The 26554-nt window shown below is 47.4% G+C and overlaps 1 protein-coding gene across 10 annotated transcripts in view; it reads left to right on the forward strand.

The window, feature by feature from the left end:
* cacna1ab (calcium channel, voltage-dependent, P/Q type, alpha 1A subunit, b) overlaps nucleotides 1–26554 on the forward strand; it is a 108598-nt gene that overhangs the window by 32463 nt on the left and 49581 nt on the right. For all 10 annotated transcript variants that reach the window (XM_036521839.1, XM_036521864.1, XM_036521890.1 and 7 more), the window contains exons 4-20: nucleotides 13066–13157; nucleotides 13296–13448; nucleotides 13931–14118; nucleotides 15516–15619; nucleotides 16369–16484; nucleotides 17278–17334; nucleotides 17536–17625; nucleotides 18091–18294; nucleotides 19132–19244; nucleotides 19513–19625; nucleotides 19856–19987; nucleotides 20270–20342; nucleotides 20566–20683; nucleotides 20863–20930; nucleotides 21264–21370; nucleotides 25565–25697; nucleotides 25844–26523. In XM_036521839.1, coding sequence (XP_036377732.1) covers nucleotides 13066–13157; nucleotides 13296–13448; nucleotides 13931–14118; nucleotides 15516–15619; nucleotides 16369–16484; nucleotides 17278–17334; nucleotides 17536–17625; nucleotides 18091–18294; nucleotides 19132–19244; nucleotides 19513–19625; nucleotides 19856–19987; nucleotides 20270–20342; nucleotides 20566–20683; nucleotides 20863–20930; nucleotides 21264–21370; nucleotides 25565–25697; nucleotides 25844–26523 — 2541 coding nt within the window. The remainder of the gene's footprint in view (nucleotides 1–13065; nucleotides 13158–13295; nucleotides 13449–13930; nucleotides 14119–15515; nucleotides 15620–16368; nucleotides 16485–17277; nucleotides 17335–17535; nucleotides 17626–18090; nucleotides 18295–19131; nucleotides 19245–19512; nucleotides 19626–19855; nucleotides 19988–20269; nucleotides 20343–20565; nucleotides 20684–20862; nucleotides 20931–21263; nucleotides 21371–25564; nucleotides 25698–25843; nucleotides 26524–26554) is intronic.

Genomic DNA, 26554 nt, shown 5'->3' on the forward strand with positions numbered 1-26554 from the left:
CACTCATCCACATGCTGTGCTGGCAGACACATGCTAACTGATACTCTTCTCGCATGGCATAACTGATTGATAGGTGTTATGCATGCTGATATTCTTAACGCAGATTTCTGCCAAAGTAGCATTCATTCTGCCATGTTCCCAAATACATTAAGCATCAAAGTGATTTGGGAAAATATGCAGCAAATTTAAGCCAGTGTTCCTTTCTGTGACAGCTTACATAAATGTTTTTCCAAACATAAATTTAACCAGTGGTATGACAAGAAGTAAAGAGAAGTGCTCCACTCACTGTTAAAGCTTGAAATGTGTGATTTTTAAGGACTTCAACTGAGCTGACTTCAACACACACCCACATACACACATAATTCCATGATCTACAGATGTGATATGTGTTGAAACAGTACAGGGCAGGTAGTATCCACAGACACCACTCTAGAATGTGTGGTTTCAAGGAAGCAACATTCTCACAGCTCACATCTGAGGAGTTCTGGGAGGTCTGTGATGTCATAATTGCTTGCCGTGGGAGATGGCTTACAGACTGTCACTGAGGCAGGTGCTCCGGGGGGAGACTGTGTCTGCCGTCGGGGTCATGAGGTAGGAGTGTTTAGCGATTTTCCCGTTGGTGGTGAACCCCCTTACCCTGGTGCAGAGCACTCTCCATCATACTGAGTGGTAACTGCTGGTGTGAGCAATATCCATCATGCTGAGTGCTGTCCTAGGTTCAGTGGTTGTCTCTAGTGACAAACAATTTTCTTGGTCCCTATACCCTGTTACTGAGCGCTGTCCGTGGTTCTGAATGATCATCCATTACGTTACATTATTGTCATTTAATCCGTCAAATGACAATAATGTAATCTCTTACAAAGGTAACATACAAATTACCTAGGTTTTAATTTTATCCATTTGTATAGCTGGATGTTTACCCTTGCCTAAGGGTACTACAGCAGCACCCCAGCAGGGAATTGAACCAGCAACCTTACGATTATGAATGTTGCTTCTTACCACTAGATTCCACTGCTGCCCCGGTACTAAATAATTGTCCATCATCGTAACAACTATCCCTGGTGCTGAATGATTGTCCCTCATGTAGAGAGCTGTTTCTAGTGCTGACTGATCCTCATTTGTGTTGAGTGCCACCTCTGATGTTGAACCATTTTCCCTTGGCGTGAGGTGCTGTCCCTGGTAGCTGAATGGTTGTCCCTAGTGCTAAATTGCTGTCCACGGTCCTGAGCCCCTCTACCCTGGTGCTGAGAATTGTCCTTGGTGCTGAATGACTGTCTGTTGTATTCAGTGCTATCCCTGGTGCTGAACAACTGTCCATAGTGCTGAACCCTATACCCTAGGGCTGAGAGCAGTCCCTGGATCTGAATGGCTGTCCCTACTAGAGAAATTCGACCCTGGCGCTGAATGAAAGTCCCTATCGCTGAACTCTATGCCCTGGTGCTAAACGATTGTCCTTTGTCCTGAACCCTGTGGTTCTGAGAAACCGTGCCTCTCGCTGAACCCTGTGGCCTGGTGTTCAGTGCTGTTCATGCTACTGCGAGCTGAAGATGCCTTCTGCGGTCGAGCTGCGAGTCGTGACCGCGCAGGCAGCTGCCACCTTGTCAGACTGAATGACTTCACAGTTGGCACTGTTGAGACGGGAGAGAGAGAGAGAGGGAGAGAGGGAGAGAGAAAGAGAGAGAGAGAGAGAGAGAGAGAGGGAGAGAGAGAGAGAGAGAGAGAGAGAGAGAGAGAGAGAGGGAGAGAGAGAGAGAGAGAGAGAGAGAGAGAGAGAGAGAGAGAGAGAGAGAGAGAGAGAGTGGGGGGGTGGGGGGATACAGCCATGCAGCTGAAGGTAGATGTACTTACTTACTGTCATTGTTCTGTCAGCCCCCCCACCATGCGGTGTCAGTTTTATACTGTGGTTGTGAGATTCAGTGCTGCTCAGCATTGTGTGGGCTTTTTGTTGTGTGGTGCATCCTGTGTATTTGTGTGGAGCTCCTCACAACCCACCAAAGAGGTGAGCAGTGTGGCTATAGATCCAAGGCCTAATTGGCATTCATTGCAGCATCGTATTGATTTAATCATTTACATTGCATGATGACATTATCTACTCTGCAGCCTTGATATACAAATAGGCTTATATATTTGGCACTTAGTCGAACATATACCTACTGCGCACTGTATCTTGTGCACAGAGCCATGAACGTGAATAGGCACTGTCACATTAACCACTTGAGCCCCGGGTTCAGAAGTGAAAACCACTCTTGTATGACACGTTAGCAAATGCTAACTTTTCGACTACCGCGCATCACACTGATGTGTAGTAAATTTATGTATTCAAGAAAGAGAATGTTTTGTTTTCAGTTTTGATTTTTGCAAAGAACATCACTCTGCAAATAAATGTTAATAAATGTATTAGCATTATGTCATTAATTAATTAAATATGCCATGGAACATCTTACACACAGTCTGTAGCTAACTTGGGTATAACGCATTGAATTCTATGTAGTAAAGGTTGCAACTGTGCACTGTCTCTGATAAGTTAACCAACATACAGGCAGGCATTTACTGTAGAATCCATGTATATGACGAAAAATATACAAAATGCCACCATCAGTTAAATAAAAATCCCTGATAAATTTTCTGAAAAATAGCAACTGTGAAATGACATCAATGATCTAAAAGTACGAAGGTTCAGCAATGAACACGTGTCCAATGCAGAAGAGAGAAAAAAAAAGTATTGCCTCGGGTTCTTGTTTCCTGTGTGGGGGATGCGGCTCTTCGGGTGATGGTTGTTGGTGGCAGTCGTGTTCTCCGTCAGAAAGGAAGCAAGTAGAACGGACACATAGCAGTTGTCATGGATTATGTGGTGCACCTGCTCCAGTTAATCATTGTTGAAAAATGGACAGTTCTCTCTCCAAAGCAGCCAGGTGTCTTTTGCCATGCAGTAGAGCGGTATGGCAACTGGGATCACACAGAGCATGTGAGGCAAAGGCAGGGAATTCAATAAAATCTTCAGACTCTCATCTTATCTCACTGAGGCTGGCTGTGCCAACATGCTGTGCCATTTCAGTGTAGGTATCATCTTCACCAAACGTCTAAATATTGTGACCAAGTGTGTCAGAAGGGTGCGTACATCCTGTGCAGTCATTCCATGTTAGCTATAATTAGCTTCATCTGCATCTCCTTCCTTTCTAAAAATAAATAGAAAATGAAATTTATTTATTAAGTAAAAACAATTTCAGTATGTCTTTGTTGTTTTTTGTTTTATTTTACTCGGTGAAAGCACCAAAATTGCTCGAAAATGTTCTCTAATGATGTTCAAATTTAACACATTGTGAATTGTCCTTTCGATCGGCCTCCACAGATACTCTATTAATAGATCATACATTCAGGTCCGTGCGGTTCAAAGAAAAATTCCATCTGCTGGAATCCTTGTGAATGCTCTCAAAAGGCTGCGGTCTAAAATGGAACATCCATAGCGTAGCACAGCAATGCATGAAGCACTGGAACGTCCTGTGACCAACCTGAAACTTCTAAACACACACACACACACACACACACACACTGCACACACACACACATACTGCACACACACCACACACACACACTGCACAGAGACACACATGCACACACACACACCGCACACACACTGCACACACACACACACACACGCACTACACACACACACACACACACACACACACACATACACACTGCACACACACACACACACACACTGCACACACACACACACACACTGCACACACACACATACTGCACACACACACACACACACACACACTGCACACACACACATACTGCACACACACCACACACACACACTGCACACACACACACACACACACTGCACACACACACACACACACACACTGCACACATACACGCAGACACAAGCTCGGTAAGGCCGGCACCTGTGGGGACACAGAGCAGGACATGTGGGAAGTTGGAGAAGACAGGCTGGGCATTCTCTGTTAATGGAGGGAGAGAGGAATGCTGGGTACCGCTAATGGAGCAGGACTGGGAGACAGGGGAGGAATGTCTGTGCTCTTTTCTTTTGCCTTCCCTCTCAACCGATCACGCTGCCACACAGGAAGGAAGGAGGGAAATTGGGATGTGCGGATGACAGGAGAGGGGGGGAGGGGGGAGGGAAACGAGCAGGCAGGTGGGGGGAACTGAGGATACAGAGGCAGTGAGCATGTTAAAAAATGAGGGTGAGAGGGGGGACGAGAGAGAGAGAGAGAGAGAGAGAGAGAGAGAGAGAGAGAGAGAGAGAGAGAGAGAGAGAGAGAGAGAGAGAGAGAGAGAGAGAGAAAGAGAGAGAGAGAGAAGGTGAGAGGGGGACGAGAGAGAGAGAGAGAGAGAGAGAGAGGGGGGACGAGAGAGAGAGAGAGAGAGAAGGTGAGAGGGGGACGAGAGAGAGAGAGGGTGAGAGAGAAGGTGAGAGGGGGACGAGAGAGAGAGAGAGAGAGAGAGAGAGAGAGAGAGAGAGGGGGGACGAGAGAGAGAGAGGGTGAGAGGGGGGACGAGAGAGAGAGAGAGAGAGAGAGAGAGGGGGGACGAGAGAGAGAGAGAGAGGGTGAGGGGGGGACGAGAGAGAGGGTGAGAGAGAGAGAGAGGGGGGACGAGAGAGAGAGAGAGAGGGTGAGGGGGGGACGAGAGAGAGAGAGAGAGAGAGGGTGAGGGGGGACGAGAGAGAGAGGGTGAGAGAGAGAGAGTGGGAGAAAGAGAGAGAGAGAGAGAGAGAGAGAGAGTGGGAGTGGTTGGATGCCTGCCTGTCAGCTGAGTGTACATACACTGCTGAGATCAGCAGTAATGACAGAGGGAGAAGCCAGGGAAAGCGAGAGCGAGGGAGAGATGATGGAGAGAGAGCCAGAGAGAGGCAGACTTGCGCAGTAGGGGAAGGCAGGCAAAGAGAGAGAAGGAATGTGGGGGGGGGGGGGGGGGGGTACGGCAGCATGTAGACACTGGTGAGAGCAGCAATCTCACCCCACCCCACCAAGCCAATGGGTTCTACCAAGAAACGAGGCAGTCGGCTCTGCGTTCAGTCGTGGGGCGTACCATTGCTGTGGTAGGAATGGGGGTGAGCGAGCATGGTGGGGCAGAGGTAGGGAAGCCCCGTCCCTGTTGCTGTCACCTTCATCCTCACACCACGCGATGTTCCCTATGCTGAAACACTGGGGGAGGAGTGCAGTGAATAGCCACACCCATATAACCATCCATCCCATCAGAAAACATCGCCAGGGTCATGGTTCCACTCCAGTGATCAGAGGAGGCCCTTCAGTGGCAATACACACACCCCTCCCCCATATACACATACACACACACACACAAACACACACACATTCCCACCTACCTCTGGGAATAGATCTTAGGGAATACCAGCACTCTCACATATGATTGCCATCTAGGTCCCTGTTTCAATAGTTTTGTCATTAATTTAATTAGCATTATTAATTAGCAAGTTACTTTGGTGGGGTTTTCCACCTTAGTCTGCTTGTCTGTGGTAACAAACCTGTCTGTGGTTGTGATGTTGGCTGTGGTGGTGAGTCTGTCTGTAGTAATGACACTTTGGGGCTTTCTGTTGCTAATTGTGGTGTGGTGTCTGTTTTGAGTGTGTTGTTAGAATTGCAAGTATGTTTCAGACTATTTTTTTGCATTTATCTTGCACATTAACCGATGAGAATGACACAGACAGCCTTGATGAGACTAACACACCAATATTCCCAAATAAAAAGATTGTGCCAAGATACAGAGCACATGGTTTTTTCTGAATAAACAATTGTGTGATTATGAGCAATTGCTCCAGTAACATCTCCACCCTCCCCCAGCATTGCGTGAATTTGTTTTGTGAAATAGATTAGGTGTTTTATCAGTGATTTTTTGAGAAAGAAATAAAAATGATTGAGAATGTCATTGCGCTTTTCAGATGGAGGGAGAGATATTGACTGTGTGTGAATGTGTGTATTTCAGAGCGAGCGAGAGATTGTGCATATGTTTGTGTGTGTGTGTGCGTGTGTGAGAGAGAGAAAGAGAGATAGGGACAGCAGTGAGTCAGGTGTACAGTCTGGGACAGGGAGGCTGGGCACTGTGGGAAGCACTGAGTGGACAGGGTCACACACTGAGACAACACATGGCACTGTCACACTGCTGCCAGACACACACATACAGACAGATATACACACACTCGCACGAACACACACACACACACACACATTCACACGGATACACAGACATCCCCACACACACACTCACACACATATACACACATACAGACACACACACATACACACTCACATACACATACACACAGGTACATTCACACACGTATACACATGTACATACACACGCAGACACAGTTCATACACACGCTGTAAAATAGCGCACAACTACTGCAACATACATTGTTGCTTCACTCAGAAACTGTCAGTTATGTGTGTGTGTGTGTGTGTGTGTGTAGCTTACTACACACTGGAGAATTTTTCATGTGACCTAGATTCCTGTTTGTAGCTCTGTACATGAATCTGTGGACCTTAATGTTTCATACCAAGACTCTACCAAGTGAACTGGAGTGTATGTGTTTGTGCTTGTGTGTACAGTGAGGATATCAAAATGTCTTAGTATGGAGGCACCTGCTCACATCTTTGAGTGTTTATGTTTTTTGTGTGGCAGTACAGCAGAGAATCCAAACCCATAAAAAAAATCAATTGAAGGTAGCCCCTCCTCTGGCCTTGTTGCTGCGGTGATGCAGAGATTCTGTCAATGAGGAAGGGCCCGGTTGCTGTGGAAACCGTTATGAATGAGAGGTCGGTAACCGTGGAAACTGCGTGAATGAGGAATGACCAGTTGCTATGGAGATGCCGTGAATGGGAAGACCCAGTTGTGTGCTGGTGACAGACCTCAAGTCACCATCATCATCATCATCATCATCATCATCCAAGTCATTACACTAATAAATTAATCAATAAATGGGAGTTGTTTAAGATTCACTCAGAAATATTCTGCTGTTCACACCAGCATGCACACTTGCCCACTCTCACACAAACAAACAGACGCACACACTGATTTACGCACACGCACATCGCATGCACACACAGACATCACGCACGTAAACACCCACGCACACCCGCGCGCAGCATCCCCCTCCCACGCGCACTGAGTCAGGCATCTGCACAGCGTGGGCAGGCTGCGGGGTGATTCCGGAGAAGGAATTCTCCTTTCGGAAGCTGGGACTCTCACTATCCAGCACCTCACTGAGGCTAGCTCCGCACCGCTGCAGCCAGTGACACATACACACACACATACACACACACACACAAACCACACACACACACAAACACACACACACCATTCCTGTCTCACTCTCCCCCGAGGGGCAGCATCAGCCCCTCCCCCCGCTGCTCTCCCAGCGTGTCGGAGGTAGATTGACAGGTGTGTCCCAGCAGAGAGTGCCTCTGTCAGCGCTCGGCAAACACCTCCTCGCAGTGTGAATCCCTCGCTTTAACCCGCCTGTCTCATCCCGCTATCGCTGGCGTCCCCTGGGCTGCCAGCAGCCTGCCCCTCCACTCTCCCCGCCCTGTCTCTGCGCTACATCACGGCCACGTCCCAGAACGCCACCCGCGCTGTATTCCTGCGATGAAGCGAAGCACTTTCCCTTCTCTCCACTGCTGCACAGTATCGTATCTGCATAAGAGAACATTACATTCCTGGCATTTACCAGATGCTCTCATCTGCATCGACTTACGTTGGTTACAGTTTTCTTACAATGTTATCCATTTATCCAGCTGGATATGTACTGAGGCAATGGTGGGTTAAGTACCTTGTACAGCAGCAGTGCCCCGGTGGGGACTCAAACCGGCAACCTTTCAGTTACAAGCCCCGCTCCTTAACCACTATGCAACACTGCCACCCTCTTCCTCTCCTCCAGCTCCTCCATGGCACAGCACTTTTTCTAAGTCATGCCATTTGCTCCGTCTGCGCACTAAATCGCGGCGACTCCCCTGAACGTCTCTTTTTCTGCTTTCCCGTCTCAACATCACAGACTACATCCCCCAGCATTCACTTCTGTCAGTCTCCTCGTTATAGGAAGATAACATCCCACATCATCCCTACTTCTGAATATCAAAGGCCACGACTTCAAGCATTCCCTTCTTTCAGTATTTTCTCCACCTCAGTGTGCGGATCAGTGTGTTCCTGGGCTTGTGTAAGCGTGTCTTTGTGAACCGACACAGAGTTGACACTAGAGGGAGCACTGATTCGTTCAGCTGCCCTCACACAGAGCAGGAAGAAGAAGGGAATGTGAGGCCAAGCACTGTGCTATATTAATGCAAGGCCAAGGGATAGATGGGGGAGGGATGACAAAGATGGAGGGAGGGATAAGAGGAGGACAGAGGGAGGAAGAGGAGGAGGATGAGAGGTGAATGACACGGACAGGATTTTACAGACGGTCACCAGTTTGTGTCAACAAGGCTGTGTGAAGTGTTTCCTTTTGGTCGTGTGGTTTTCAGTCACGTACCCCTGACTTGTCTGGTGAATCCTCACCACTCACGACTAGATCATAGCGTCACAGTGTCACCTTGCTGGCTCTGCCGTGACAGCGCTCTGCACTGTATGGCCAAAGCACATGGCAGCAGCTTGTGGAGGGAACTGCACAGCACGACGCTACTACACAACTGTCACTATATGACAAAAGCTGTCCTTTTTAGCATTCTTTCTGGTACAACAATCAATGATGAACACCCATAAACCTCATTACATTGCCAAGTCAGTATAATAAAACGACAGCACAGTATAGAATATGTCACTGTAGATTTTTTTCTTGTTGTGTATTATTATTATTATTATTATTACTATTATTATTACGGGGCAGGGGTCACACTTGGCAAGTTATGGGAGTTTTAATGATAGCTGTGTTGAAACAGTGGGATTGGACCCCCTGTGAAGGCTGCCAGTTCCGCCTTTGCTTCGGTCTGTTTCACTGCCACTGGCTGCAGGGCACAGAGCCAGCAAGTCTCTCTCTTCTCCGAGTCTCTCGCTCCTTCTCACAGAGTCTTTCGTTTTTTTTTTTTTTTGAAGTCCATTCCCCACAGAGGTCTGTCTCCACAAAGAGCAAGGTGTGATATTGCGTAAAAGAAAGTATAACGTTCCGGAGCGACAAAGGTAAATTCATAGATCGATCCAATTTTCTGAATGTACATAACCATAAATTCTAAAAAAATTGTCAGAGACAGTTTTGCTGAGTGCATCAGAGAGAAGCAGTGGGCATTATATTAGACACATCATAAAGGGGAATGGAAGAAGAGAAGTGATAAGAAGAGATCACCTGGAAACTGCCGCAATCCATTATTATCTATTAAAACAATGAGAGACTTTTACAATATACTGGTCCTCAAATGAAGTGATGTTCTGATACATTACAGCTGATAGAACTACAGATGTGCTGAACATTCATGCAATTTTGTTACAAGCATAAACTTACTGTTTTTTGATCAAACTAGGTATATCCAGCTTTCCCCTGGAGTAGCAGTAACAGTGACTTAAAGGTTACTGGACAAGAAAATGCTCCCTCTAGTGTTTGGCATGTGATAGTGCAGTCAGCTCACAGTCATGCTGAGTCCAGACCAGATGCAAAAAAGCAGGTACTAGGCTGTATATTCCTACATACAATCCAAAGCTCCTCCTGTAGTTGTGCTTTTACACTCAGCCTTTCGGTGTAGAATTTTATCTGACGATGTGATATTAGGTTACCGCATGCTATGTTCTTGATCCCCCGCCCACATTCACTGTGGTCTGTGCTGATGGAGTGTGTATTCATTATATGTGTGTGTGAGTGTGTTGTAACTGGAACCATGCATCCACATAGCAGAGTGTGGATTTGGATGGTAAAGTTTGTGCGTGTGTAACGCACTGCGGCATTGGGCTGTAAAGTCGGAGTGTGTGAGGATAAGGAGTATGTGCTTGCCAGGTTTTATGTGATGGGGTGTGTATGTGTGAACATTACAAGGGTGATGTGGCTTACATTATATTACATTACATGCATTTAGCAGACGCTCTTGTCCAGAGCGACTTCTGGCACAACAGAACATATGCGTATCCATTCAAGTTGAGTGAGCAACAGTGTCAGACCAGGCTAACAACACTCCCAGGCCGTTGAGTGTGAGCATAACACCATTTAAGCCCTACCAGAAGTTAACTGGTAATGTGCAATCTGACTAGGCTTACATTTGCGTGATGGAGGCGGGCTGTAAAAACAGTAACACGGGGGGGGGGGGGGGGGGGAGGATGGGGGGGTTTGCTGATTAGGGGGAAGGGCAGAATCAGACAGACAGAGGGGGGGAGAGGCATTTAAAGCCAGACAGGAAATGATAGGCGTGTCGATGCAGAGATCTGTACAGAGGGAGTATAAAAGCACTGGAGAGAAATGTATAATGTGGCAGAGCGAGCCAGAGTTCTCCAGCCAAGAGCTCAATCCATCCTACTCTATCTCTCAGTGATTTTTTAGCTTACTACAGTCTTTCAGTGCGTCCCCCGCCCTCACTGGAGCACTTAAATGACTATTGACTGAACGAGTGGCCTGGCTGTATATCATAGCTGTTAATGAATGAGCTTTTACTGAAATTAGCATCCTGCGTTTTTTTTTTTTTTTTAACGAGGGAAAGAGGGGGAGGTTGGGGATGGGTGGGGGAGCTGACCAAAGAGGAGCAGCGTGCCAGAACTTGACCAGGGTCCATCTCTCAAACTCTCTTCTTCTCGTCTCCACCCATCCCCCGCCTTCTATTCCCAAATTCTCCCTCATTTTACCCCCCTCCTTCATCCTCCCTCTCTCCCAGTACAGTTTTTGCCAGTGCTCTTCTATTCGGATCTTTCTACCTCTGCTCTGTGTCTGGGCAGTCTGCGGCAGAAGCCCAGCTCTCCTGCCACATACATGCTCTCACATAGAGATCTCTCACATAGAGATGGAAATTTCCGGTGTGCACCTCCCTACTCCCCTCCCCCTTCACACAACTTCGCGTCAGTCAGGTTTGTGAATCAGAGGGAGAAAGAGTCACTCATTCACATTATGCCATTCCCATTTTTCCCTTCCTGTGGCAAGGGGTGTGACTCAACTGGTGCTCAGTAGATCTAGTCATAACTGACGAACACGGATGTTCCCGGAAAGGATCCTGGGGGAACTGCTGCACTGTGCCATAAGGTTGAACTATGTGAAGCCTTTTCCTTTCATACTGAGAGAGAGAGAAATTGGTAACTCACTATTGGGGGGGGGGGCTTTTCTGATCTGACGGATTTTGTTTTAGATGTAAACAATATTTAGTGCACTGCACTTATAAGAATCACATCCATCTAGGGCAATTTGATTCTTAAAAGTAAAGTTCCAAATAAATGGTTGAAACAGACATTTATGTTTTCAATACTCTTATTTTAATCAGTCAAGGAATACCCTTACCCACCTTCTTCAAACTTTGAACAAAACATTTTTGTAATGTTTAGTGTTATATCACAGTCCTCTGTTGAATAAAATAAAAATAATATTCCTCATGCTAATTACTTGAATGTCAACCTGCAAATCCCTGGCACTATGTAACTTACAATACCATAGCGCAGACAATGCCGTTAACTAAATTAGAACATACAATAACGATTTGACTCGCCCTATTTTTGAGTGTCTGCGTGATTATTGGCACTGTGTTGCTTTGCCGGTTAGTTTTCATGCCATCACGACTCCTTAGGTCTTAGACACTGTATAGGCTGTGGATGGCCTTCTCAGCTGCATTTCTTTTACTAGTCTTTAGATTATTGTACAACAATATCAGGAAAGCTGCATTTTTCATCTGTAGAGACATTCTTTCTTACTTCTTCCATGTCTACTGGCATCCAAGCACTTAGCAAAACTGCGCCACTCTCTTCCCAAAATATTTTACCTGCTAGGCACTTTGGCGACCAGCCTGAGATGAGGCATACACTGCATTCAAATTTGAATGGCTTTTCTCATCAATTATTATCCTTTTGCTTTCCATAGAGTACCATAGAGCGTGTTGTACGTTAGCCAAATTGATTCTTATAAGCAGAATGTTTGCGATCACTAGATGTCATTGATTCTTAAGTGGAGTGCACATGTTTGTGGTCTGATTCTGTCTTCTTTATATATGCATGTCTTATAATGCAGTTCCCTCATGCAACCTGCATGGTAAATGGATAGTGTAGGATTCTGTTGATGTTGATTCTCTGCAGGCACCTCCATTGTCAGTTATTTGGTTGGAGTTGATGATTTAAGGTGTATTCTTTAGAAATACCATGCAAACACACTTACAAAAGCACTTCCTTAGCAAGTGGCTTCCCCACTTACCTGACTTTACTCTGTGTGTGTGTGTGTGTGCGTGTCTGTGTCATTGTGAATCTGAGCATAAGTGCATTGTACACACGCGCAGCTAAATGATGAAGTAGTAAACGTTAGTTCATTCATGTAGACCTTATCTGTATGTCAGGCGTCGGATGTGTGTGTCAGCAAGTGTGATGTAGACAGCGACAGTGCAGAAAGCCAGGAGTGACGGCTCTTCAGACAGGAGTGCTATTAATAGGAAAGGAAAAAAAGACTGAAGTAAATGAGGCGGTCAGCAGACTCTCTTTCTCTCTCTCTCTCTCTCTCTCTCCCTCCCTCACTCCTTCTTCCAATGCTCAGTTCAGTTTTCAGTTTCAAGTGCTTTGGTGTGACATATTTGAATGTGTTACAAAGCTTTAACCACAGCACAAGCAAAACATCAGTATATGTATTTATTATATTATGATGTGTCTCTCTTTGTACAAGTGAATGAATATGTGAGGTAAAGGACGTTAACACGTGCAAGGGTATCTCCCCAACAGCTGCTGTAAATGAAGTGACACCATATGTGCTAACATTTTATCGCTTATATGCTACAAGGGAGAAAAGTTCCCGTCCAATGAGCCTCTTTACCGCTGTCTTGACATTGCGATGTTATGTCATGCGCTTGCAAATCTCAGTTTTACACTTTGTGTGCTTATGTGAAAGAATACTGACATTCTCTCTCACGCTCCCTTTCTCCGCAGGATCTTATCCAGGGTGGGCTCTGAATTTGACCTGCGGACACTGCGAGCTGTCAGAGTGCTGAGACCCCTCAAACTGGTGTCGGGAATCCCCAGTAAGCAAGGACCTCTGATTGGTTGGGCCAGGACATACAGGGACAGAAGGGGTGGAGAAAAGAAAAAAAAAAAAAACGAGGAAGTGGGTGGAGCAAGGACACAAAAAAATCCCTGAAATCCTGCGTTTTCTCCTCCAGGCCTGCAGGTGGTGCTGAAGTCCATCATGAAGGCTATGATTCCGCTGCTGCAGATCGGCCTGCTGCTCTTCTTCGCCATCCTCATGTTCGCCATCATCGGCCTGGAGTTCTACATGGGCAAGTTCCACACCACCTGCTTCGACATCACCACCAGTGAGCATTCCCTCCGTCTTGCTCCGCCTGTCCCACCCTCCCAACCCCCAAATGTTAACATGTAGGAGAGTTCAGGATGGTTACGTATACATTAAAGCCATTGGGATCCACAGGTGCCAAAAAAACCAGCACCTACTACATTTACAGCTGAGGACTATATTGTGTGACAATGCACTCAGTTTCTAACATGAACATGCAAACATACCAACATGTTAAACATGCTACAAGTTACAGGTGCAAATCATATTGTCTCAATATGTCAGCACATACAAATTTACAAAAGTAGTTCTGTCGCTGAAATTGCTGATATCAATAAGAAGAGAACTTACAACTACTTGCACAGATTGTATCACATACTAAAGATGCGCTATTCCAAATGAATGCTACCCACTGTTTAATCTTATGTTTGACCCTAAAAAGGCACCTAAACACTTTCAGTGGCATTCAGAACCTCAAACCTCGATGTTCTCTGCCCCCCCCAGAGGAGATGTATGACGAGCAGCCCTGCGGGAAAGATGAGTCAGCGAGGCTGTGCCCGAATGGGACGGAGTGCAGGAAGTACTGGATCGGCCCCAACTACGGAATCACGCAGTTCGACAACATCTTGTTCGCCGTGCTCACCGTCTTCCAGTGCATCACCATGGAGGGCTGGACCGAGCTGCTCTACTGGGTAACGGCACCAATGAGGGGCACTCCTTGTTCCTGCCGCTCAGTCCGCGTGGTCCTGCGGCCACATGAGGGAATGTGGGCTACATAGAGACAGAGACTAGAGGGAGACCTGAGTGCATTCTCACAGCCACAAGAATGCATCGATATGCACACACAAAAACACACGTGTGTATGCATGCAAGTGGACCAAATCACATCACTCATATCACTGACTGCCACTGGCATATGCTCTTTTCCTATCATTCACTTTCTCACTCTTTTCCCATGTGCATACACACACGCACACACACACACACACCACACACACACACACACACACACACACACACACACACACGCACAGACATGTGCATACACACACACACACACACACAGACACACACACACACACACAGACATGTGCATACACACACATACATACACACACACACACACACACACACACACACAGACATGTGCATACACACACACACGCACACACACTCACTCATGCACAACGATAAAGACATTCTTTTGTGTATCCAGCAATGCAGGACTGCCCGATCTCTCTCTTTCTCACTCTGTCTTCCACTTGTTCTTTCTTTTTTACTGTCTTCTTTCATCGCTGTTCTGTTCCACCGGTCTCTTCCCCTGTCTCTCTTCTCAAACGGTCTCTCGCTCTGTGTCCCAGTTGGAAATGCTCTATATTTAACAGCCCCTTTTCAACTGGAGTTATTCTTGCAGCTGTCAGGGAGGAAACTAATGAAAGTTTAATGGCCAAAAGGCTATAGTGTGTACAGTAGAGCACCGTAGCTCTCAGACAGATGGAGAAGGCAAGAGAAAGGGAGAGCAAAAAAAAGGGAGAGAGAGACAGGGAAGGGAATGGGGGAGGTGGGTGGGTGAGGAGAAGGGGGTTGGTTTGGGGTTCAGATATAGAAAGGGCAGCCAAGGAGGAGAAGTATGACAGACAGATATGAACAGAAAGAGATGGGAGAGGAGAAAAAAAGTGGTGGGGCTAATGGAAATGAGGGAGAGACACCAGGGACGGTGTTCTCCTCATACTTGCGGCAGACTAAACTGTTAAGGAGTAAATCTGGGATTTTGGCAATGGTGTCACTTTTGCGTTATGAGCATGACTGCACTCTGACAAAACCAGCTGCTGTGCCACTTGAGTGATGTTACTGCATAAATGAATTAAGCTGTATCATATCGTATTGTATGAGTGTCAGGAGCATGTAAATCCAGATGTGATGATTCCTTTGTGTTTATTATTCACGGTGATTAGCAATGACTACCGCAAACGAGGCGGATTAGGTTATTGTTAGTGTGATCTTAGTAATGATTACTACTAGCATCACACGCCTGTGTGTCTGTCCAGAGAAGATCGCTAACAGAGGGTTTGTCTGTGTGTCTGTCCAGAGCAATGATGCCTCAGGGAGCGCCTGGAACTGGATGTACTTCATCCCCCTCATCATCGTCGGCTCCTTCTTCATGCTGAACCTGGTGCTGGGTGTGCTGTCAGGGTAAGTTCCCCCTGCCTGCTTGTTGCCTGTCTGCCTGCCTGGCTGTGTGACGAGGGTCTCATCCGTATGTCTGTCTGATTTATTTAGTTCTGTTCTTGCTCCTGTCTGCCTGTCAGGGTGTTCTAATTTTTTCTGTTATTCAGTCCATGTCTGTCTGTCCTTGTGTCACTTCTTTGTAATTTTTTTTTATGTATATTTATGAAACACATTCATTTTTACACAGGTTTTGAAAGTGGCTACACAGAGATGCTCTCCCACAGAAACATAAGTTATGGCAGGCACATAAAGGTCCATAAAGCTGCAAAGTCAGCTATGCTCATACGGATCCCGAAATAGTGTCTCTGCATCTGGTTGTCCCAGATTACAAACGGTGCCGTTCTCTGCCCCGTTGTTTAACAACTGAACTGATAGAAATAATCCACACCATCTGCGAAGCATTTCCACAGAGCACTCAGCATTGTAATACTGAACTGTGCTTAATCTGAACTACTCCTCTGTTGCGGGCTGCAAGCATCCTTTGTGCTCTTATCTCCTCTGCATGGCGGTTAAGCTACAGTTCAACCAGCGTGCAGCCTCTGATGCTGCCGCTGCCTGCGAACACAATCTGCCTAATGCTGCTGAGACAAGCGTCGCTTTTCAGCCCTGTGCGGTTTTAACGGGAATAAGCTGTGTGTAAGCTTTGCCGACCTGCTGTGTGTGTGTGTGTGTGTGCGCGTGTGTGTGTGTGTGTGTGCGTGTCCGCCCTACAGGGAGTTTGCCAAAGAGAGGGAGCGCGTAGAGAACAGGAGTGAGTTCCTCAAACTGAGGCGGCAGCAGCAGATCGAGAGAGAGCTGAATGGATACTTGGAGTGGATCTGCAAAGCAGGTACTTTACATGGCGTGGTCACACTGACGAACTACCTGACACAGTTACCCACTTATTGACTGACTTTAATAAAATGGCTGATCTGACTGTACGTAGGACTGACTAACAAACTGACTGACACACAGTGCCTGATGGATAAACCGACAGTCTGATTAACACAGCAACAGCAACTGACTGATACACAGTGGTCAGGTTATACACTCACACACTGATTGACTGACTGATACCAAGGACTCACTGGTTGACTGACTGATTCACTAACAAAATAATTGGCTGGGACAGGACTCAAGACTGAATAAGAGACTGACCTACTGACTGCTTGAATGACTGGCTAACTCACTGACTGATACATAGGACTGAAGTATTTGACAGGCTGTGCCACAGGTTCACATCAGTCAGTCACAGACAGTGACAGGGAACCTGTCATGGCAGAACACAGCTGGCTTCCTCCCGCCAGGGTTAGGTGGGTTCCATTGGCTAGAGTTCCTTCCTGGCATCACCCACAGCACTGTCACACAGGCGATGTCACGGAGGCAGGCAACTACTAAGCCCCAGCACTCCTGCCTGAGTGTACATGTTGTTATGATGAGATGAACCAAACGCATAATTGGTGATTTCAAAATTAGGGATGAAAAAGGGAGAAAATGGAATAACCAGCACGCAGAGAGACAGACTGGTACAGTGACTGTGCACCGAATACCTGACCCTCGCTGACTGACATAGCATAGACACAGACTGTCTGAATGAGCGTAAACACTCTTTATGATGGAACTTTTTTAATCTGTCTGTTTAGAGGAGGTGATCTTAGCAGAGGACGAGAATGACACTGGTGACCGGATGCCCTTTGATGGTATGGCTACCAGGCATTCCTCCATGTGTGTGTGTGTGTGTGAATTGTGAGTACTGTGTGGAAGTACGGTGGCGTAGTGCATTAAAGTTAATGTATACATTACTCAGCCAGTGAGCGGGAGCTTCAGGAACCTTACCTTGATTTTACAGTGATGTGATGGGTAAGCGAAGCTAACAGTTGCACTGTGTGGCCCACTTACAGGATCTCGAAGGAGGCCCACCATCAAGAAGAGCAAGACAGACCTACTGAATCCAGAGGAGGGCGAGGACCACCTGGGGGACATGGCTGTGGGTAAGTCAGGGGGGAAGCTGAGCATCAGGTCACTCTATAGAGTTGTCAAATGTTTATGAACACATTAAAGTAGCAACTTTTAGTAAAAAAAATCAGTATGTGATTGCAGTTGAAGCGTGGCTATATAATCCCCTTTAAAATCCACCCTTTGGTGTGGGTTTTACTTAAGATCCATTCACAGAGCTTCCCAGTGCCATACCACATCATATTTGAACTGAAACCACCCCTTTAGTCTCAGGGACAATTAGGACACGGAGACAGAAATCATGTCCAGCGCAAACAGGACAAAGCTGGAGAGACAGGACTCTCTTGCACTTCTTGGGTGCCATTTTGTGACAAACTAGTAGACATTTCAGGACAATCTGAGCGTAATCGTATTGAAAACGTGCGTCTACATCCTAAGTGTCTCGTGTCCCTGTCGCCCTCTCTCTCGCCCGCCCACCCACCTGCCCTGCCTCCTCCCAGGCTCACCCTTCGCCCGGTCCAGCATCAAGAGCGGCAAGGAGGGCACCAGCTTCAACAAGAAGGAGCGCCGGCTGCGCTTCTTCATCCGCCACATCGTCAAGACGCAGGCCTTCTACTGGACCGTGCTGAGCCTGGTGGGCCTCAACACCATGTGCGTGGCCATCGTGCACTACGACCAGCCCGAGCTGCTCTCCGACTTCCTCTGTGAGTGCCGAGGGCCTCCTGCCCAACCAAACGCTAGTCCCTCTCCACCCCCTCCCGAGCCTCCCCGCGCCACGCCCGGGGTGCGCCTGAGCCCTGTTTGAAGGTGGCTCCGTTTAGTTTAGTTTACGACTCATGAGTCCATCTGAATCCTGCCAGCGTGATTGCTAATCTGGATTGCTAATCGAGCGGCAGTGTAGTATAATGTTAAGGAGCAGGGCTGTTAACCAAAAGGCTACCCACAGGGAGACTGCTTGCTTTAGTAAATATTCAGCTGTATAAATGGATAACATGTAAAAACTGTAACCGTGGTAAGTCGCTCTGGATAAGAGCATCTGCTAACTGACAATAATGTAATGTAATGTGTCTCACCTTTGAGCCAGTGTTCTCTCTGTCTGTAGCATACCTTTCATAACTGATTTGTACAGTTACTTTCTGGCCTGTGCACTGACACCTCGCTACAAACCAGTCACCCTCCCACATGACCATTACATTTACATTTGCATCTCTGTCATTTAGTGGACACTCTTATCCGGACGACTTACACAGGTTAAATTTTTACAATATCCATTTATATAGCTGGATTTTTACTGAGGCGGTTCTGGGTTAAATACCTTGCTCAAGGATATGGCAGCTGTGCCTTAGCAGGGAATGAAACGTGAAACATTTTGGTTATGAGCCCTGCTCCTTACCACTATTCTGCATCACTGCCTATGCCACATGCCTTACCACTATGCCACATTACTGACTAATATGGATTCACTTCCCGCCCACCCCTTTCTCTCCTTCCCCCTCCCTCTGCTGTCTGTTTCTCCTTCTCTCCCGTGTCTTGTGCCACAGTCTATGCGGAGTTCATCTTCCTGGGCCTCTTCATGTCAGAGATGATGATAAAGATGTACGGTCTGGGGACGAGGCCTTACTTCCATTCCTCTTTCAACTGCTTCGACTGCGCCGTGAGTATCCTGGTCAACGGTCATCTCCTCGTATCTGTTACGATTGGCCAGCGTCCTCCGATCCTTAGATTGAACCCACTGTTCTGACTTACCGGCACGTGTCGGCTCTTCTCCCTGCTTCCTCAGCATAATTGTCATTTATGCTTGCCCATTGGAAACCAGATGTGTAATTCTGGAGCAAAGTGACTACTCTAAGTCATAGTGAAACTCTTGTTAAGTAAGTCTCTATGTGTGTGTGTGTGTTTGTGTGCTTTTTTGCATGCTGCAGGTCATCATGGGCAGTATATTCGAGGTCATCTTGGCAGTGTTGATACCAGGAACCTCCTTTGGGATCAGTGTTTTACGAGCTCTCAGATTGCTGAGGATCTTCAAAGTGACCAAGTGAGTCTTAAATAATCCGCTGTGTGTCCAGGCAGACTGTCAGTGTGTCTCCATCATCTCTATTGTCTGTCTCCTGCCATCCCTCGCCAGTACTCCCTATCTGTCCTTTCCCCCTCTTGCTCTGATTCTATCTTTGACCGCATCCTCATAATGTCTTCACGTTGGGTCCTGCCAATTAGCAGATTCTCAAATGGCTTGTTGAAATTACCCCGTGTTCTGTGTCTCTGCAGGTACTGGGCATCCCTGAGGAACCTGGTGGTCTCTCTGCTCAACTCCATGAAGTCCATCATCAGCTTGCTCTTCCTCCTCTTCCTCTTCATCGTGGTCTTTGCACTGCTGGGCATGCAGCTCTTTGGGGGCCAGTCAGTATTGACCTCCTAATCTCCTTACCCCTCCTTCGCAACTGTTTTCTTCAAATAGTCCAGTTGTCTGTTGTCTCTGTCTGTGCAGCGCTGTAGGGTCATAGAGTTATTAGCGTCCATTATGGTGACGCTGTAATGTTCAGTCATCAGGGCTACTTTGACTCCACTTGTGCATTAGCGATGATCACGTATCCAGTCAAAAATAGTTCAGACCCCATTTTGAGCCAGACTGGCCCTCCCTAATCTGCTGTCTGGCTGAGTATGACCGCCTCTCCCACACAGGTTCAATTTTGATGACGGAACACCCTCTACCAACTTTGATACCTTTCCTGCAGCAATAATGACCGTGTTTCAGGTATGTCATGTCAAAATGCAAACATTTTTACAAATCTCTTCGCTTGGCTATTTCTTGAAGCTGTTGAAGCATGTAAATCTCGTGACTAGAATACTGTGTCTCAGAGTAACACAGGTCTTCAGCTAGCAAAGTGCATTTGTTTGGACATGAAACAGTCCTCTGCCTGCCAGCCTCTGTAGGCGTGGTTTTAGATGAGTCAGACGTTTGTATTTATGCCGCACAGATTCTGACCGGAGAGGACTGGAACATGGTGATGTACGACGGCATTGAATCTCAGGGCGGAGTGAACGAGGGCATGGTCTTCTCCATCTTCTTCATCGTGCTCACACTCTTCGGGAACTGTATCCTGCCCGGCGCCCACGTGTTCACCCACACCCTCACACACGCGGCATCACAAATCCTCAGCCACACAGCAAAGCAAGCACGTTCTTGCCCCTTTCACCTGGATTCGGGATTAAGAGACCAGCATCATGAGTTTGTTTGGTTCCTCTCTGTGATTCCTTTAACCCTTTGATCTCAGATACCTTGCTCAATGTATTCTTGGCCATTGCTGTGGACAACCTGGCTAACGCACAAGAACTGACCAAGGTAGGGCACATCGCTCATCCCCTCAATCCAGGACTCCATCCTGCCAGCTCTGTCCTCCCATCTCCTAATCCCCCCCCCCCATTCTGGATCATTCCAACAGCCTCAGCCTAGTAGACCATGCAAGGGTTGTGCAGGGGTTTTGGGACACCTAGCTTTTGTTCTCTCTTTCTCTCTCTTTATTTTTTTGCACCAATAGACATGCTTCTCCCTCCCCCCCTCCCCCCCCCCCCCTTTCTCCTTGCCCTTAGTGACCACCTACCTACACACACGCACTCACACACTGGCCCCTTTTGACGTGAGATGTCAGTGACAGTCGATTTCTTCCTCTGTTAGGATGAGCAAGAGGAGGAGGAGGCCACTACTCAGAAGATCGCTCTACAGAAAGCCAAGGAGGTGGCTGAGGTCAGCCCCCTGTCTGCGGCAAACCTCTCCATCGCAGCGTAAGTCCTGCTCTAACTCTTCCTCTCTGTCCCCTGTCTTTTTGACCGTCTCTGAAGCTGAGCAAAGATATTCTACATCATGACCAGATATTCATGTTCCACATTCCTTCTGGCCTCCGTCTAGGAGGTTCTGGTGCCCTCTGCGATGCCGTGTTAGCCATGGATGTTCATTTTTAGAACACACCCCCTGGAGAGTGCTCATATCGAGCCATCAAATCAGATCAATTTTAGCTTCAACCATGGCAGAGTCAGAACGTTGACATCGAAGCTCTCTGACATGACTGTCTGGTCAAGATGTACAAAATCTCTGGTTTAGCTGTGTCTAGGCCACTCACACAAATACACACACACACACACACTGCCCCTCACCTTTGACCTCTGCCTCAGTGTGCATACGGTAAGGAATTTGACGTCATTGTCGTAATGCATTTAACCGAATGACAATGGAAAGCAGCCTACTCCTGGGAATACATGAGCCGGTTCTAGGTTCTGTTTCCACAAGAAGCAGCCACCACTGCGGGGAAGCTACAGTACCTCCCCGGTGTTGCAGTCGCCTAAAAACGGAGACAAAAGAGGAAATCCATATGAGTTAACCACATGTACACTGGAACAGTCAGGTACTGTAACATATAAAAAAAATTCTTAAACAAGAAACCTGACATTCACTTACATTTGAACTTGTCTTTGTCCCATTCCTCTAAAATTGTTAATGATTTTAAAAAAGGCACAGCGGCTAGTTCAGCCAGCCGATTCCTTTCTTCCCCGTTTGCATTGGTTGTCCAGGTATATCGACTGTGTTTACATTTACATTTATTTATTTAGCAGACGCTTTTATCCAAAGCGACTTACAAAAGTGCATACAGCAAGTATAGCGACAGTACGGGGACAGGATGTGTACAGTTCCACAATGAGACAGTTCTCAGCTGAGAGCGAAGTCTGTTTAAGGACACAGTACTATTAGATTTGTACAATTACAGCCTATAGGACAACTAATACGGTACACTTTCAAACGGCGGACTTCGACAACTTCAAACGGCGCAATGAGCGTCAGGGTAAAGGCGGCAACAAGAAACAATTTAAAAAGCACAATTTAAAAAGCACAGCAATTTACGACAGCACTGATGGGCGGGGGGGGCAGCAATTGGGTCAGTCCAGGTAGAGTCTGAAGAGGTGTGTCTTCAGGCCCCGTCTGAAGGACTGGGGTGAAGAAGCTGTCCGTAGCGAGACAGGGAGTTCGTTCCACCACTGGGGAGCGATGTAGGTGAAACGCCGATGTCTGGCAGAACGAGCGAGCACCTCCTGCCTTGACCATGCATTGCAGATTTTAGAGGAATGACACAGAGCACTCTGAGACTTGCTCATAGTGTTCTTCTTCATTACCAGAACTGCTGCTGATTATTCCACAGTCCAGGAGAGCTCAGTAATGCACTTTTTAATGGGGCTGGCGTGGCCAGCCAGAGTGATCCACAATAGAAGTAATGCATTAGATGATTTTTTTTCTTCTAAAAGAATCTTTCTCAGAATGAACACATACACACACACTTATGGCACTCAGCAACCAAACCGGGATCCTCTGGGCTTTAGCAGACAGTGTGCAATGAGGTGAAATGTTAAGTCTGTTTGTAGATGTGCATGTTGTGTTCTTACAGATAGGCTACTTTATTACAGACAAGCTAATAGCGTCATATTTTAATGTTATCAGTAATTTATTGTGTAATTATTTTTTTAAGATTAAAGTATGAATCTCAAATATTACAGCATATTGATATAAGGTTGTATGAAACTTAAAAGCTTAAATTGTGATGGTACTGTATTTATTTACATTCTGGGGGTACCCACATACTTGCATATGTCACCTGTTGGTGGGTGTGGCTTCCATGTAGCAGAGGGATGTATTCTTAATTGTTGTGCTATTCAGGTACAGTACTTATACTATCGTGTGTTATACTATTGTGTTCCACTTGAGTCTTTCTTTGCTGTGGTCTCATCTTGTACAGGGATAAGCTGTGTGTCCTGAATGTTTAAGATAGATAGTTTGCTTTCTTGGTCGTAGTGTTTTTTGTGTGGAGTAACATACCATGTGCAGCTAGTTAACTTAGGATTGGGACTCGTAGTGACAAGAATGCAGTGGCTATGTAGCTATTCAGTTTAAATACTTACCAATCAAATGATCAAGGTGCAGATTAAGGAGCATGGAGGAAGCATAGATCCGCAAGAACTGCGGCCATATCAGAAGTGTGTAATATATGACAGGCATGTCTAATTCTCTGTAATAATAGGAGAATAATGTATTACAAAAATAATGATAATAAACAAGATCCTTACCTTGATTTCTGTCTGCCAGTCGTGTGATTGTTACATGGAGATATTTTTTTAACCGCAAACAGATTCAGATTCAGACATGTTTTTGAAGACCCATTTTATGATTTTAGTATACTAGGCCACTGAAATTAAGTTCTGAAATAAAACCATCACCAGCTACCAGTATCTTTTTTTTGCTGTAGTAATCTAGAAATAACCACACCCTCACGGTCTGAAAAAATGAAGACCTATAGACCTATAGAGCCTAAGTATGTCTGCCGATATGCAAATATTCATCAGGCATTTATCCATTGAAAGTCACCAGAATGCAAAATTTAGCTGTGGCATATTCTCCTGTTCATGTTCATGTTAAGAATTAAAAAATTGCAGTCCTATTCTCACCTTCAGCAGAGAGTCTGCCTTTACTTGCAGAGGGACATCGGTTGAAAGTGGTAGATTGAGTGAGGAAAGTTGACTGACCAGTTCCATGATGGTTCAGGCTCTCTAGGAGAACGGTTTGAGAGCCAAGAGCTTGGACTTCGATTAGTCTATCGTCAAGATTGGAACTTGCGTGTTTCCCAGCACGGTGCCTTCTGAATCCGCTTGGAGTATTTATTTGAATAGTGATTAAGATTTTAAGACAGGGAGCTCCTGAGAGTCGGGCCTTGACATGCCAAAGCACATTAAGGGATATTCAAACCCTGCCTTGGCTTTTCTAGGCAGATTTCCCACCTGATCTAAATCTATCTTTAGAGTACTGAACTCGCATCCCAGAAAATTAAAGCCTAAAATCACCTCTGTCTGTATAAGTTCATTTTATACCTTATCGGATAATTATACTCTCATGTCATTATGTTCCTGGCCCTAAAGGATTTTGGAACCACAACGTTTGTTTGACATCAGGGCTAGTGTTCTTTTGTAAGGGTATTGATCTGGGGTTTGCAAAGCCAAGCCTGGATTTGGCAAGAGTGCCGAGGTCTCCTGTAATCATTGTAGTTTTTAGGTTCCTGTCGTGCGCTGTGCCATCTCACGCCGCCTGTCTTCTCCTCAGAGTGACAGCAAACACCGAGCGTCTCGACGCTGCAGAGAATTTGCCGGACTGGTATTTATTCGTTTACTGGTTACTTTTCCTTTCTTTTTTTTCTTTCCTTTTGAAGTATTTCTTTTTGCATTTGTTTCTTTTTTTTTTGTTTCCTTCTGGCCTTGGTGGTGGTTTCGCCTCTGCCGGCTGTTATTAGCTGCAGCGCTGTAGCCGTGGTGGGTAGATTTGGGGGGGGGGGGTGGTTGTATGCTGTAGTGCGTCAGCTCATATTCAGCTCTCTGGATGTCATAGCTCAGGCTTCTCTTTGCATTCATCTGATTTGGGGAGGGCGGGGCCTGTCTTAGTCGCTCGTGCTGTTTTCTTTGAATCCGCGTTTGTTGGATTTCTATGGTTTGGCATCGCTCTCCACGCCGCGTCGTGATTACCGTCATGCATAGCGGGCGTCATGAGCTGCTGGGAGACTTTTTCTCAAATTGGACCTCTCTGGTTTTAGAAAAGGTCTGTCACCCCTGCCCGCGCTCTGCGTCGTCACTGCAGGTACTGCGTCCCCTTCTGTGTGTCGCTCCTGTCTCCGCTGCCCTCAGTGCTGACGTGCTCTCTCTCTTCTCCCCCCAACCTTCTCTTTGTCTTTCCTCACTCTGTTCTTCTGCTGTCTCTTCTCTTCTCTTCTCTCTCTCTCCCCATCTTCCTGCTCTGACCCTCCTCCCCACTCCAACACCCCCATCTCTCACACATCCACCCTTCATTCTCTATCCCAACTCCCCCGCTTTCTTTACTTCTCTTCTCTCTGTCTCTCTCTGTCTCTCTCTCTCTCACTCTCTCTCTCTCTGTCAATCCCCCACTCCCTGCAGTAAGGAACAGCAGAAGAATCAGAAAGGCGCCAAGTCCGTGTGGGAGCAGCGCACCAGTGAGATCCGTCGGCAGAACCTGATGACCAGCCGGGAGGCGCTGTACAACGAACTGGACCCAGATGACCACTGGAAGGTGAGGATCGGAAGAGCAGGAGTGGGTTCACCCCCTAAAAAAGAAACAAGAGTACACAAAGTGTCCCCACAGTAACCTCAGTGACAGGCCGCCAGTCTCCAGGACCGACACATAGTGACCTCTACCTTTCTGCGCCCCCCTCTCAGGTCTCCTATTCGCGGCACATGAAGACCCACCTGGACCGCCCCCTGGTGGTCGACCCGCAGGAGAACCGCAACAATAACACCAACAAGACCCGCCCCAGCGAGGGCGGGAGCCAGGAGCAGCGGCTGAGCCAGCAGCGGGCCGAGGAGTTCCTGCGCAAGCAGGCGCGCTACCACGAGAGGGGGGGCGGGGGAGGGGGCGGCGGGGGAGGGGGCGGCCACGGCCGGCCCTACGAGAGGTCTGACTCCGCCGAGGTGCGCAGGAGCCGCAAGGAGCACGAGCTGGGCCACTACAACCTGAGCCACCGCTCGCTCACCCACCTGGACGGCATCGAGGACGGGTGCAGGGACCCCGGCCGCCGGCACCAGCACCGGCCCTCTCCGGGCCGCGTCAGGGAGGGCCACAGCATGTCCCCGCGCGGGGACGGGGGCCGCCCCGAGCACCGCCGGCCCCGCCAGCACCGCAGGCCCCCCGAGGACGAGGACGGGGGGCGGGGGAGCAGGCACAGGGGGCCCGGGGGAGAGGGTGGGAGCAGGGGCAGGGGACTGGACGGAGGCGGGGACTCTGATTACATGGACGATGTGGACAGGAGGCAGAGGCGCCATCGCCACGGCGCCCAGTCCACCTACGACAACGACGGAAGGAGGGACAGAGAGAGGGTCCGACAGCATCGAGTCAGGAAGTGAGTGAAAGGGAACAAAAGTCAGGGTGGG

This window comes from Megalops cyprinoides, chromosome 1, assembly GCF_013368585.1.
Source record: "Megalops cyprinoides isolate fMegCyp1 chromosome 1, fMegCyp1.pri, whole genome shotgun sequence".
NCBI classification, from domain to species: Eukaryota; Metazoa; Chordata; class Actinopteri; order Elopiformes; family Megalopidae; genus Megalops; species Megalops cyprinoides.